This window comes from Nyctereutes procyonoides, unplaced genomic scaffold (assembly GCF_905146905.1).
Source record: "Nyctereutes procyonoides isolate TBG_1078 unplaced genomic scaffold, NYPRO_anot_genome, whole genome shotgun sequence".
In the NCBI taxonomy this organism is placed as follows: Eukaryota; Metazoa; Chordata; class Mammalia; order Carnivora; family Canidae; genus Nyctereutes; species Nyctereutes procyonoides.
The window spans coordinates 58,753,182-58,767,933 of record NW_026575043.1 but is presented as its reverse complement, the minus strand read 5'-3'; the positions used below and the strand labels follow the sequence as shown (position 1 = coordinate 58,767,933).

The 14,752-nt window shown below is 52.9% G+C and overlaps 1 protein-coding gene across 16 annotated transcripts in view; it reads left to right on the top strand.

Moving 5' to 3' along the window:
- The window catches only part of NCOR2 (nuclear receptor corepressor 2), a 211,435-nt gene that overhangs the window by 73,724 nt on the left and 122,959 nt on the right, over window positions 1-14,752 (top strand). For all 16 annotated transcript variants that reach the window (XM_055322397.1, XM_055322399.1, XM_055322400.1 and 13 more), the window contains 3 exons: window positions 995-1,172; window positions 7,616-7,795; window positions 10,882-10,995. In XM_055322397.1, the coding sequence (XP_055178372.1) occupies window positions 995-1,172; window positions 7,616-7,795; window positions 10,882-10,995 (472 nt within the window). The remainder of the gene's footprint in view (window positions 1-994; window positions 1,173-7,615; window positions 7,796-10,881; window positions 10,996-14,752) is intronic.

Genomic DNA, 14,752 nt, shown 5'->3' with positions numbered 1-14,752 from the left:
CCCCCCCCCCCGAATGAGGCACGTGACTATTACCTATGGGGTGAGGAAGGTATTACCTCTCTGGCCAGAGGTAAGGAGGAGGAAAGGCCTCTCACAGGAGGGGTGCTTGTCTAGTGTGTAGCTGACCAGAGAGCTGGGTAAAGGTACTCCAGACAGAGGGAACAGCACATGCAAAGGCCCAGAGATAAGAAGGCACTTGGAGTGTTCAGGGAGGGCATGAGCTTAAAAGGCATTTCAGCAGAGACACTGTTTAGGCTGTCTGGTAAGGAGCCGTAGCTGGAGATGGAGTATGCGAGTCTCGGCTCTGCTGTGTGTGCTCAGGCAAGGCATGCCCTCTCTGGGCCAATTTTGTCCTGTGCAAATGGGGGAGCAGGTTAAGGAGAGCCAGTTGGGAGTGATTAGGTTGGACAGCTCGCATCTCTGCCCCAGGCAGCCTGGCTAGGTAGCCTGGCTGAGTCAAGAAAGAGGCAAAGGCAGGGTTAGCAGCCAGAGTGCTGTGGTTGGCTAGTGATGTCTGCCCTGGGTGGATGATGTGCATATATCATCACCTGTGTTATTATCTGTGCTGGACCCACAAGACTTTTCAGACTTGCTGTGCCCATGAATCACCCTGGGGCTCTTGTTTCAATGCAGAGTCTGGCTCTGTAGGCCTGGGTGGGACTCCAGACTCTTGTTTGTAGTTACAAACGAGCTACAAACTCTTGTTTGTAGCTCCGGGTGGGGCTGATGCTGCTGGTCATGGGCCACACTCGCTAATGAGGGAATTGCCAGTACATCCTATCTATCTATCTATCTATCTATCTATCTATCTATCTATTTATTTATTTTTAACATCCTCTTTCTGTGAACATAATGAACGTAGGCTCACAGGAAGATAGGTCTGTGCCCGTCCACAGGTGGGCACTGCTCTCTGAGGGTCCAAGAGGGTGTGGTGTCCAGCAGGTGCTCATCAGGAGAACGGTAGATATGATACCCTGTGTCCTTGCCTCCATAGGTCCCAGGAGCTTCACCTGCGACCTGAGTCCCACTCATACCTGCCCGAGCTGGGCAAGTCAGAGATGGAGTTCATTGAGAGCAAGCGCCCTCGCCTGGAGCTGCTGCCTGACCCCCTGCTGCGGCCCTCACCCCTGCTGGCTGCGGGCCAGCCCGGGGCCTCTGAGGACCTGTCTAAGGTAAGGCCTGGCTCCAGACGGGCCCTGCTGAGGATTCAGTTTTCTTCTGTGATTGGACTGGGTGCAAAGCAACGGGTTGGTGTGTTGGACTGAGGCACAGCTCAGGCAAGCGTCTGGGAGGCAGGGCTGAGTGCAGGGCACAGTGCAGCTGGGCAGAGGCCAGGCCTGGGCTGAGGTTGGCTCTGTAGGGCACTCCTGGCCAGAGAGGGACCACACCTGCCTATGTCCAGCCTGTAGGGCCACAGTTTCCCCTGTGCCCTAGAGAGCTCTTCTGCTTTACTCCTCTTTAAAACAGAAAGTCGAGCTGAGACAGGGGGGTGAGGATGTGTAGAGATTACTGTGGGAGGTTCTTCTGCCATTTCAGTAAGTCTCAGGGACAGTTGAGGTTGGAAGCTTCTTTGGTCTCCATTTACACAGAGCCAAGCTGATAGAGGTGGTAATGGAGCAGTTTCCGGGCTGCCCCGAAACTGTTGTTCTACTGTCACTGCCTGGGATGGGGCAGGGACGGTGGCCAGGTGACATGCTCATTCTTGGCCGGCTGAGTGATGATGGATGTCACTTCTGCATGTGCTGTTTCCGTTCAGTGTCTTCACCACCATGGGGACACATGTTAGCTCATTAACAGTCTCCCAGCTGCTGGGTGAGGTCAGTCCTCATGCAGCACTGGTGGGTGTGGGAACCAGGCCAGGCGATGGAAGTGGACCATTCGAGCCTGCTGGGTCCTCTTCTCTGTCTGATGCTGGATGGGATTGGATGGTGGGGTTTCTGGCCAAGGCAGGTCCTCCACTGGGAGGCTGGCATAAAAGAGGTGTTCCCGTGGTGGTGGTGGTGATGATAAGTTAACATTAAGTGAGCGTGTCAGGTAGTGTGCCAGCTGTGAGTGTCATTCCTTTGTGTCTTCCCAGCCCCGTGAAGTGTGATCACAGAGCATACTTTCTCTGAAGGGGCCCAGCTTAAGAGAGAAAGCCACTCTCCCATGGTCGCTGGGAAGTGGGCACCGAAGGCCAGGCAGCCTGGGTCTGCCACCCCTCCCTGCCCACCAGGCTGTCCTGCTGCGGGGTGCCTGCAATCCCCCCTCCCCAACCCCGATTGCTCAGCTTGCTGGGAGGGATGTTGCTGTTAGAAGAACTGTTTCCCTAAGTGGGCCTTGGATGGTAGGAGAGTGGGATATGTGTGAAGGGCTTAGGGCCATGCCATTAGCCAGGCCATGGGCCACACTGGGAACTTTGATTTCTTCCATAGAGACTGGGGCCCCCAATGGGTTGTGCCCCCCAGCTCCTGTCCGGTTTTGCCCAGAGAACAGGCTGACAGTTATCTCTGGCTAGCCCCCATCAGGCCTCTACTGCCCGCCTGGACTGGCTCTCTGGAATAGTGGCTCAGAGCCTTCAGACCTGTGAATTCTTCTGAGGGTGTCTGTGCCTCGAAGTAGCTCTGTGATCCTATGCTTGTTCCTCTTGTAGCTGCCTGGGGAGTCTTGTCTTTGTGTCTGTTTCTATCTGTCTCTATCTTCTCTTCCTGGCCCCTGGGGTTCAGGGAAGGGATAGGCCCAGCACTGGGGCCTGCCTAGACCAACTATTGTAATTGGTCCAGGCTGCTTATGAAGAGCATTTGGAAAGTTTGAGCAGATTTTGGGCAAGGGAAGAAGCCAGGGAAGAACACAATTCTGAAAGCGTTCAGATGTTTTTTGCATCTGCTTTGTGGAATTCAGCTGGATGCAGGGGACTGGAATTCAGTGGGATTTTTTTTACAGCCCTGTTCCACCCCCCCCCCCCCCCGCTGTGTTCCTTTTTCATATGAAAATGTTCTGTTTTATAATGCTTCCCTGCCCTTGAGCCTCTGGAGTTTTGTGGTATCAGGCTTCCTTTGGAATTCACCAAACTCTGTTTTAGGGGACTCCAGAGTCATCACACACAGAATCATTTCTGAAAGTCCCTTTGTCTTTTGGGGATTTGTTGGCTGAAAAAGACAGAAAACTCATGTCAGACTAACTTAAGAATGTATCCTGGCTCATATAACTGGAATCCAGGGTTGGTTGACTTCAGGTACAGCTTGATCCAGATGACATGATGTCACCAGGTCCCCATCTCTGTCCCTGTCTTGGGTCTGCCATTTGCTACGTGGTCTTAGTGTGTTAACAATAAGAAGGCAGTTTGCGATTCCAGGCCTTCCTCTTCCTATGTTGAAGGCCAGCATAAAGGGAGAGGCTTCCCTCCATCCCCATATTTCCAGCCACAGCTCTTTCCCTCCTTGCCTGTGTGTGGGGTCCTTGCCCATCCTGGAACCCATCATTGTGACTCCAGAGTAGACTCTGGGTGCCTGAGGCCAGCTCCGCCCCTTCCCGAAGCTGGGATTAAGGGGACCTTACCAGCTACAGGGTTTTTGCTGCCTCTATGTCTTTAATTTTGCATAGTGAGTTTTCTCTTCTGTGTTGGCCTGAATTTTACACCGAGGGCATCTGATGGGGAAAATGGTGCCAATTGCTACCTGGTGACCGGCTGGGGTATGGGTTTGTTGTTTTGCTCCTGTGGCTTTGGGCTGAAGTGAAGGCCAGCAGCCATCGGGAGAACCATCTGGAGGCCCAGTAGCCAGTAGACCCAGCTTGGTCCCATTCCTGGAAAACTCAAGTTATGGAGAAAGTGCTCTTTGCTCATGGATGTGCTGCTGCTTTTTAAGTTGAGGTGAAATTCACAGAACCTGAAATTAACCTTGTGAAAGTGAACAGTCAGTGGCATTTAATACCCTCACAGCGCTGGCCAGCCCCCACTTCTCCTCATTCCAAAACATTTTTTTCACCCCGACAGGAGACCCTATACCCATACGCAGTCACTCCTCATTCCTTCCTCCCCAGCCCCTGGCAACCACCAGTCTGTTCTCTTTCCTTCTGGATTTGCCTGTTCTGGACGTTTCCTATCAATGGAATCCTCTAATGAGACCATTTCTGTCTGGCTTCTTTCTCTCAGCTTCGTGTTCGTTCTTTCTCTCTCTCCCTCTCTTCTTTCTTTCTTCTTTCTTTCTTTCTTTCTTTCTTTCTTTCTTTCTTTCTTTCTTTCTTTCTTTCTCTCTCTCTCTCTTTGCTTCTTTCTTCTTTCTTTCTTTCTTTCTTTCTTTCTTTCTTTCTTTCTTTCTTTCTTTCTTTCTTTCTTCTTTCTTATTATCTTTTAAAGATTTTATTTATTTATTCATGAGAGGCACAGAGAGAGAGAGAGAGAGAAAGGCATAGACTCAGGCAGAGGGAGAAGCAGGCTCCATGCTGGGAGCCCGATGTGGGACTCGATCCCGGGTCTCCAGGATCGCACCCTGGGCTGCAGGCGGTGCTAAACTGCTGTGCCACTGGGGTTGCCCAGCTTCGTGTTCTTTGGGTTCATCCATGTTATGGCATGGATTGGGGCTTCTCCATTCCTCTTTAGGGCCGAATCATGTTTCATTATATGATGATCCACATTTTCTTTGTTCAGCCATTGATGGACCCACTTGTGCATTTTTGGTGAGAATAAAAGCTAAGCCTGAACCTCAAATGACCAGAAGCCATTGAAGAAGGTGGATCTTACCCAGCAAGAATTTAAAGAGGGATCCCTGGGTGGCGCAGCGGTTTGGCGCCTGCCTTTGGCCCAGGGCGCGATCCTGGAGACCCGGGATCGAATCCCACGTCGGGCTCCCGGTGCATGGAGCCTGCTTCTCCCTCTGCCTATGTCTCTGCGCCTCTCTCTCTCTCTCTCTCTGTGACTATCATAAATAAATAAAAATTAAAAAAAAAAAAAAGAATTTAAAGAAAAGTTTCCAGCAGCTTTTCCAGTGGTTTCCAGCAGTTGCCACTTGCTTCATCTAAGCCTTGTGCTGACTGCCAGCTTTGAAATGGGCTCTTCTTTTGCTAGTGTTGCTTTTGAGAACTGTTCCTGTGTGGGGGTGCTGTTTGTCTTCCTTCTTGGTTCTGGTGTACCATCAGAGAGGGGAGGGGAGGTGTTTCTTACAACAGGTAATACTATTGGGCTCCAGGACCCACGTCACTGCCACCTTTTGTCTCCAGAACCCTGAGAAATGGCTGAATCTGCAGGGAGAGCCTAGCCAAGTGCCCTTGATACATGGAGGAACCAGTAGATCTCAGGGGCAGGGGGAGGTGGCCATGGAAGGGGAGTCTGATTTCTGCTGGCCCAGAGGTGGAGTTGGGTGCTGTGGGCAGAGGGGATGGCTTGTGCAAAGGCCCTCAGATGCTGGAGCACATGAATGGATTCTGGTTTGGTATGTGTGGGCCCAGGTGCCCATGGTGCCTGTATCCACCGGCTTGGCCCTCCTGTTGGGGAGTAGAGTCCCAAGCCCACTACGTATTTTTCTAGGGAAGTTTTCTTCTACACACAGTTTTGCCACTAATTTCAGGGAGTCCTGGGCCCTGGAAGAAATCTTGCTCTTGTTTTTTTTTTTTTTTTTTGCCCAGCCTTGCAGTTCCTTGGGATGAAAAATGCATGGTCTGGACCTTGTCTCTGCTATGGAACGCCCTGCAGCCTGGTCTCATGTTCTGCCTACCTCTAGAGAGTCTGATTGAGGCCCAGCCTCAGCCTCTTATGCCCTCCAAGCAGGGTTCCTTAGCATTGTGGCTGGTGACCTCAGGCATGTTGCTGAACCTTACGGGGTCTTCTTTTCTTCATCTGGGAAATGGGAAAAACAGTATTCCTCCTTCACAGGATATTTTTGACAATTACCTGAGTTCAGACTTGTGAATTGCTACGGGCAGAGGTTGGGAGACTTGGCGGGCTCTAAACTTAGTGCTCAGCCTGTTGTAAATAAAGTATTATTGGCCATGCTCATTCATTTGTGCCTTGTTTGTGGCTGCTTTCCCAGTACAATGGTGGTTAAGTAGTTGGACAGTCCAAAATGCAAACCTGAATCGAATTATTCTTCCACCTGGCTTTTGCTGGTCACTGGCTTAGAGCTGTGCTGGGCATGTGCTTCCAGGTTCCCGGGTTCCTCGTCCGTGAGGTGGGGACAAAGTAGCAGCCCCCTGTAGGGCTGCTGTGGGTGTGCTGGGAATGAGGATGGGCTGAGTGAGGAGTGGTACCTGGTTTGGTTTCTGGGACCTCTCTGTGGACCTGAGCAGCGTGGGGGCCAGGTGGTTGAGGGCCTTGGGGCCTTTTCTGCATTTCCCCCGAACATCCTGAGTGCGGAAGGCCTAGAGTCCTGACACCAGCTTTCCCCATGTCACAGATGGACTCCATGAGGACAGAAGGCAAACCCGGGGACGTCCTGAGAACCTCGGGCCGTGTGGAACTTGGGAGGGCCTGTGGTGGGGGGAGGGGTGACCACATGATGGCACAGCCTCTGCTCGTCCTGAGATGGGGAGCACTTGGCAGCCCGTGGGGCTGCAGTTGTCCCAGGGAATAATGTGTCCTCTGTCCTCTGGGTGCAGCTGCCATGGGGGCGGGGAGGCGGCAGCCAAGAGCTCTTGCTGGGGCCTCCTTGGCCAGCAGCTGCCGGCGTGGCCTTGAGGATGGCTCAGGCGTAGGCTGGGTTCTGCTTGTGCTGGCCGCCAGGCCCGAAACCTGGGTTTTGGGGCAGGACAGTCCCAGCCCCCGCTTATGAGGCGCCTTACAGTCTGTCAGGCTCTGAGCTGAACTCTTTGTACACATTAGCTCATCCCAGCCACACAGCAGCCTGGGCGCAGGCAGGAGTTGTCCCATTGTACAGATGAGGAAGCTGAGACAGGGAGTGGGTGCCTGAGGTGCTTTTGGTCACAGTGCTGGGGGGTGGCTGAGTGGACTGGGATCTGAACCTGGGGCCTTGCACATCTGTGCTCCAGAGGCAAGGACTAGGTTTTGTTTTGTTTTGTTTGTTTTAACCTCCTCCTCCCCAGAGTACTCCTGTCACAGCTTGGGGCTCAGTAAACCCCAGTTGGAATGAGTGGGTCGATGGATAACCCAATGAAGGATTCCCCTGTTTGTTTGATCTAATTTTGAAAACTTTATTATACAAAGAGTAATCCTCAAAGAAGAAAAGCAGAAAAATATTGGACAATGAAACAAGGAAAGTTGAAAGCTTCTCCCCCAGTATCCATAGCTCCTTGCACCTCTGTCTTGTTCTCCTTGGTCTTGGGTCTCTGTGTGCATCTACAAAACTGGGCTTGTAGCCTATGTGCTATTCAGACTGTGTGCTATGAACAAATGTTCACGGAGGGTCAGCTGAGGCCAGGCTTTGGGGGCTTGGACATGGGGGTCTTGGTGCTTGTTCTCATGGAGTTTGGTTCAGTGGGAGGACATGGCCAGGTAGGTGGAGCACGAGAGAGATGTGTTGTGGGAGGAGGGAAGAGGGGAGGCTTCATGGCTTGAGGAAAGGTTGTGAAAACTTCCATAGTGCTGGGGCCTGAGGTCATGGCTGGAAACTTGGGGGGCATGGCAGGGCATGCTGGCTGAGATGCCCTCTGCACTGATTCCGTGCTTCTCTTCTCTCCACTGCAGGATCGCAGCCTGGCGGGCAAGCTGGAGCCTGTGTCTCCTCCCAGCCCGCCACACGCTGACCCTGAGCTGGAGCTGGTACCTCCGCGGCTCTCCAAGGAGGAGCTGATCCAGAACATGGACCGGGTGGACCGCGAGATCACTATGGTGGAGCAGCAGATCTCCAAGCTGAAGAAGAAGCAGGTGCGGATGGGTGGGGTGGTGGCGCCTCGGGAGAGGACACTGGGAGTAGTAGTGAATGTGTGCCGAGCCTGCCCACGTGTCCGCTCATTTTCCTGCCCTTACGTCCACTGTGCAAGAGTGCTATTCTGTGCACAGAGGTAGCTTTTGTGTGACATGCTCCTGGTTTGGTTGAGTAACTGAACTTCTAGCTTAGCGTAATTTGAATTAAACGACACACACCTACACTTGAATAAGCCTCAAGTGGCTACTGTACCAGCTGGCACAGGGCTGCAAGGTGAGGCTAGGCTTCACAGCCAGGCTTTCAGTGTTCTGTTCTCATTGCTGCCGTCCCCCACCCCCCAGTGATGTGGGGAGGACAGTTACCCTCACCTGCCTCTGGCCGAGGCCCTGGAACCTGAGTGGGCAGGGCCTCCCAGCTCTGCCTTTAAACAGTCACCTCCCCCCAGCTGCAGTTTTCTTTCTGTGAAATGGGCACAGATTTGATAGCCCATCATAGGGTTGTAAGGAGGGAACAGGGTCATGTGGTAAAAAAGGGTCTTTATGGTAACCGTTGAGACCAGAGAAAAGTTAACATAAAGATTTGTGATGTTAATTCTGTAGTTTAATTTTTAACATTAACTGATATAAAATTAACTGATGATCTACATTTTCCCAGACCCTCTCAGGCTTCCCTTGGCATCTTTAGGTACCTGCTCAGACGCCCCCTCCACAATGGTGCCCTTCCTGGCCTTTGTAGGAGCCCTCATCCCCAGTTACCCTCTATTCTGGGGCCAGCAAATCCAGCCAAATCTGGCTTGATGCCTGTTTTTGTAAAAGTTTTATTGGCACACAGTCACGTTCATATGTGTTGTTTGTGGCTGCCTTCAAGATACAGTGTTGGGCAACTATTCCTTGTGTCTAGTTTTAGGACAGCCACCAGTCTGCATCATGTTTCTGTCTTCTGAATATTTCCTAGAAGTGGAATCCTATAATACATCACCTTGTGTGTCTGGCTGCTTTCACTTGGTGAAAGGCTCATATTGTAGCTGATGTCAGTATGTCCTTCCCTTTTTTTTTTTTTTTTTAAAGTAATCTCTATGCCCGACATGGGGCTTAAACTCATGACCCCAAGATCGAGAGTCACATGCTTCACCAAGCCAGCCCATCTCCCCGTTTTAAGGCCACATAATACCCTTTGTGTGGCTGGACCGCATTCTGATCCCCATTCATCTGATAGAGGCTTGGGTTGCTTCCATCGTTTGAATGTCGTGAACACAGGGGCTGTGACCACTTGGTTCACGTTTTTGCTTGTGCATCTTTTTTTTGGTTCCTTGGGTTACATACCTGGGAGTAGATTGGCCAGGTCATATAGTAACCCCATGTGTGACAATTCAAGGAGCCACCAGATTGTCTCCTATGGCCACTGTGTCTCCTCGTGTTCCTGGCAGCCAAGCAAGGGCCCTCAGTTCCCTCACAGCCTCACTGACGCTTGTTGCCCAAGTTTCTGTTTTCCTTCTAGCCTTCCTGGCGGGTAGAGGTGGGATTGTGGCTTCGATTTGCTTTCAATAGCCAGTGTCTGGCTGTGTGTAGCAGCACATTATGTGCTTCAGTGACTTGGTCAAGGCTCACAGAGCTGGTGAGCGATTGAGTGAGGTTCGATTCCGGCCTTGGCGGAGTTCTGTGTCACCAAGATCTCTGTGCGCCTCAGGTGGTATCTCTCCTTGGTGCTTCAGGGAGGGCCACCTTCATAAATTGTAGAGAATCTGCTTCCTGGCTGTAATGTTTCTTCCACCTCTTGGCATCCATTGTTTTGCACTTTAGGGGGCTTTTCCCAGGTTTTGCCAGATTCTGGCTGCCCTTCTGGAAGCTACCAGCAGGGGTCACTGTGGGACTGAAGCAGCTTGGCTCTACCAGCCAGGCCTTCCTTGGTGCCAGCGGAAGCCAGGACTAGATTTTCTGGCTCTTTCTGTGTGGCTCTTGTCTTGGCCGCCTTTTTTTTTTTTTTTTTTAATTTTTTATTTATTTATGATAGTCACAGAGAGAGAGAGAGAGGCAGAGAGAGAAGCAGGCTCCATGCACCGGAAGCCCGACGTGGGACTCGATTCTGGGTCTCCAGGGATCGCGCCCTGGGCCAAAGGCAGGCGCCAAACCGCTGCGCCACCCAGGGATCCCCTTGGCCGCCTTTTTGAGTTTCTCTTGGTTTCTTCCATGGTCAGTAGTTGTGGGTAGACTATGCATTACGAGCAGAAAATGGTGTTCTGCTCTCATTCAGGATGCCCTGTCAGATTGCACACACCCAGGCATTGGTCTTCTGTGGGACTGTGGACAAATGTCTTAAGCTCTCTAGTCTTCACTTTGTCTTTTCAGAGGAAAGTGGACAGCAGCATGAAGGGATGTTCTATGGTGTTTGGGGGAGGAGGGTCCAGTGTGAAGAGCACAGGGCAGATGAGGATGAGGAGGTGCTTGGTTGGTGCTGTGTCCATTGTGTGCCTCTGCACGTTTTAACCTTTGTACCTGCTCTCCAGGGTGGAGGCTGTAATTATCCCTTGTTTCTAGGTGAGGAAAGTGAAGCTCAGGGAAATTTAGCAATTTCCAACTTAGAGAGTAAGGAAGTACTGGAACTAGGATTCCAGTCCACACAGCTGGGCTCCAGAGTCCATGCAGCCTCCCCTGATGGTGATGGTCCTTGTAGGGATGAGGAGGCTAGCCGCTGGCTTTTAGCGAGCCCCCGGCCATGCTGTCCATGCACAAAGTTGTCAGAGAGGCACGGTGATAAGCCCCATTTTACAGACCAGGAAACGGCAGCATGGTGCACCCAGCAGCCTGCTTTTACTCACCTAGCTCATAAGTGGCCAAAATGGGATTCGAACCCAGGAAGGCTAGCCACATAGTTGAGAGCCTGGAATGGGCCCTTCCCCACGCAGCTGGGGCCTCTCCAGAGCTCGGGGTCCCCTAGTGACTCAGAGGAAATGGTTAGCAGCCTGACTTCCTGTGCGAGTCCACTGGGCCTGCTGGGCTGCGTGGTGCCGCCCCTCTACCATGGGGGTGCTACATCTTGCCTTCCGCCCGCCAGGGTGCTCACCGCTGCACTCTCCCCCTTTCCACAGCAACAGCTGGAGGAGGAGGCTGCCAAACCCCCAGAGCCCGAGAAGCCGGTGTCGCCGCCACCCATTGAGTCAAAGCATCGCAGCCTGGTGCAGATCATCTACGACGAGAACCGGGTATGCCCTGCCCCAGCCTGTGGAGGCCCCCACTCCCTGTTCTCCCATTGGCCTTGGGCCGACTGCCGGGTGGGATGCAGGTGTCGCCGGGAAGGACCACCTTTCTCCCTGGGCCTCAGCATTTCTGTCTGAGAAACGGGGACCTCTGCAATAGCCCATGTATGCACAGATCTGGGTTGGGGAGTGGGAGCAGGAAGGGGCAGCCCATCTTGGTGTGGCTCTGGCTGTTCTGCTCAGGTGTACTGACTGGTATGGACTGTGGCTGGCCTGTGGGATTCAGTGTGGAAGTGTAGGCATCAAGTTGTAGGAGAGCCTCAGAGGCCAGTTGATTGGAAGGTCAGGGTGAGAAGGGTGGGGCGATCAGTTCAGCACTCAGAAACTGAGGCCCAGAGAGGTTGAGTGACTTGTCCAAAGCCATACAGCTGGAAAATGGTAGAACTGGGACTTGAACCCATGAGCCGTCAGGTCCTAGATCATGAGCCCTGGCCTCTGTTGATGTTTAGCTCTGCAGGGGGCCTTTGGCATGGTTGAACACAGTATCTGAGGCAGGCTGTGTGGGCCCCCAGAGGTCTGGAGGGCAGGTACTGGCTGATTGGAGGGGCTTGGTCTTGGGGGGATGACTTAGAGTAGCAGAACAGAGTGTCTCCAGGGGCTAAAGCCCAAGGGCCCAAGGTGCCCTGAACTGGAACCTGGTTTTTGGTGAGGCAGGGACCTTGTCATCTGAATCAGGCATCTGGGAGCCCAGCTCCCCTGGTTTATGGTTGACTCTTTGCAGATGTGCCCAGGGCCTGTGGATGTGAGTCCTCTCCCTTATTTTACAGATGAGGAAACATCTGTCCCCACAGAGGGACTGTTTTTTTTTTTTTTTTTAAGATTTTATTTATTTATTCATGAGAGACACAGAGAGAGACAGAGACACAGGCAGAGGGAGAAGAAACAGGCTCTATGCAGGAGCCCGATGCGGGACTCAATCCTGGAACTCCGGGATCATGTCCTGAGCCGAAGGCAGACAGACGCCCAACCGCTGAGACACCTAAGCGTTCCTACAGAGGGACTGTTTCTTGTCTGAGGTCACACATTGAAGCGTGACATATGGGGGACGTCTTCTCCCTGCCTTGTCTTCTCTGGTTCCCCCTTCCAGCCTGGGGGTCCTTCTGGTCCTTCCCAGCTGTCTCTGCTGTTGGATCTGCCCCTGGCTGTGGGAATCAGTGCTCAGAATCCACGTGGGGGCTGGGGAGGACTGGGGCCTAGGAACTTGTGTTTGGTGCTCGTGGCTGTAGTTCCAGGCGAGGAACTACTGGATCAATTGGTTTGGCAATGCTTCCACCTTTTGAGGCAGCAATAGATGCAGGGTGTGGCCTGCTGGAGGCCTAGGGCTGTATGCTGGACCTTGTGGGGCTGGTTACCCTCCTCACCTACTCACCCTTCCCGACCCCCACCCCAAGTAACACTAATAACAATTGTGACAAGAGGAGAGCCGATGGATCACGTGTGCTTTAGCCAGATGCCCTGGGTTCATATCCTGTCTTTACCACTCCCTGGCTCTGTGACCTTGGGCAACTCACTTAAACCTCCCCATGACTCACCTGCAGAGTGATGATAATTATAGTAGCTCCCTTGCACGGTGGCGTGGGAATGAAATGAGTTCATCATAGAGTGCCCTTAGAACAATGTCTGGCACTGAACAAGTGCTAGCTGGCGCAGTTATTGTTGCCAGTGCTCATTTCTGGTTATTGCTTACATTATGTATGGTTTCACTGAATTCTCTCCAGACCTGTATGAAACAAGTACTATTATTCTCTTCATTTTACTCATAAAGAAGCAGAGGCTAAGAGAGGGGAGATGAGCTGCCTGAAATTACACAGCAAGCGAGCTTTGAGGCTGGAAATCAGAGCCAGGATTAAGCCTATTGTGGAGGAGACAAGGGCAGGGCCCCTGGGTGTTGCCCTGGACGGCCCCGCTGCCTACCCTCCCTGATCTCCGGGTGAGGGAGCAGGCATGCTTCACTCCAGCAGCCGTAGAGGCAGGTTGGTGGCTTTTGCCCAGGATGTCAGCACAGTGCCCTTGGTCCTTGTCGGAGGCCAGGAGACCCCAGCAGGCTGCAGCCCCCAGCCCTTCCCAGCCAGGTGGACTTGAAGGCACAGGCTTTTGGTGCCCACCGTAGGAAGAAGCTTGCTCCACTTCCCAGCTCCGAGACTGGCCTGCTATTCCCTCCGGTCTGTCCTTGAGTTCCTGGGGTCTGTCCTTGAGGTTTCACCAGCTTTTCCCCAAAGAGCTGTGGCTGCAGATTGGGTTGGTCTTTGGCGACTTGGCCTCAGCACTCCCCCTCCCCCAAGACCAGTGAAGGCACCCCCCCTTCCAGTTCTTTCTCAGGATGGTCTCCCTGCCAGAATTCCCGCCTCCTTCCGTTTAGATTTTCTGCAGTTTCTCTGTGAGTGGGCAGGTGGGGGGAGGCGGAGGGGGCTTGGATTCCAGGCCAGTCCATGCCCGAATGAGCTGGGTGGTTTATTTTAGTCTCAGGTCTTTGGTTGCACTGGGTCCTGGCCATATTCTTGAAGTCATGGGGTTGATGTGGCCGAGATGGCTGGAAGAAGGGCTTTGTAAACTGTAAAGTGCTAGCTCTACCAGGAAGGCTCCAGGAAGTCAAGACTCTTGGATACAAGAGACGAAAACTCAGCTCAAACTGATTGAGGCCCGAGAGGGGTTATTGATGAGAGGTCTTGTAATGCAAGTTGGTGTTCATTGCTTCAGGTATGGGTGGATCCAGGCACTTAAATGGAGATGTTTGGGAGCTCCCCATCCCCATCCTGGCTTTCTCCATGCCAGGGTCATTCTCAGGCAGAGTTCCCCAGGACATGGAAAAGCTGCTGCCACCTTAGGTCCACCTACCTCCCAGGGTGGATAGGAAATAGTCCTCATGTTGGCGCTTGCTGGTTGGCTGGAGTCACATGCTCATTTCTCAGCCAGAGCCAGGCCTGGTAGGGGAGGGGGTGTGTGTGGGGGTCTGAATACACTGATTGGTCAGGGCTGGGTCTCAGGCCCACCCTTGCATCTTGGAATGCTGTCAGCCCCACCACAGCTCCATCCCAGGGACTAGATAGAGGGAGGGAGAATCTCCTGAGATGAGAGGAGGCTGGCCAGGCACGTGCAGCTCCCAACCCCGGGCTGGTGATGACCTTGGTGGGGTCCCAGAGTGCTGGTGTTGCCCACTGTGCCCCAGCACCTTGAATGCTGGGGGCTCAAGCTCAATTCCTGGATTTCATTCCGATGGTGACCTGATGGTGTAGGAGTGGGTAGGTTAGGTTAAACTGAAGCTCTGGTAATTGCCCCGAGGCCTCATAGCTGGCGAGTAGTGGCAGGTTAGGACTCTGGTTCCTGGGATGCTGAGAGCATACCCCTGTCAGTCAAGTGCGGGTGCCCTAGGGGGCATTACACTCATCCTCTTCATCCATCCATCCATCCATCCATCCATCCATCCATCCAGGAGCCCTGTAATAGAACACTTGCCTCATGCCTGCCACAGGGGGCAGGGGGGTACAGTAGTGGCCCACTCACATTGATTCTCTGGTGGGGGGACACAATCACACCCACACACCACCACACCTGGGCATCCTATTGATTGGAGGATTTTGGCCCTCATTGTCCCTGAATTCCCGTTTTTCTCCATTTACACTCTCACTCTGCCCCAGCCTTCTTGCCGCAGGAACTTTGCACTGGCTGTGCCTTCTGCCTGGAGCTCCTTTTTCACACTGGGCTT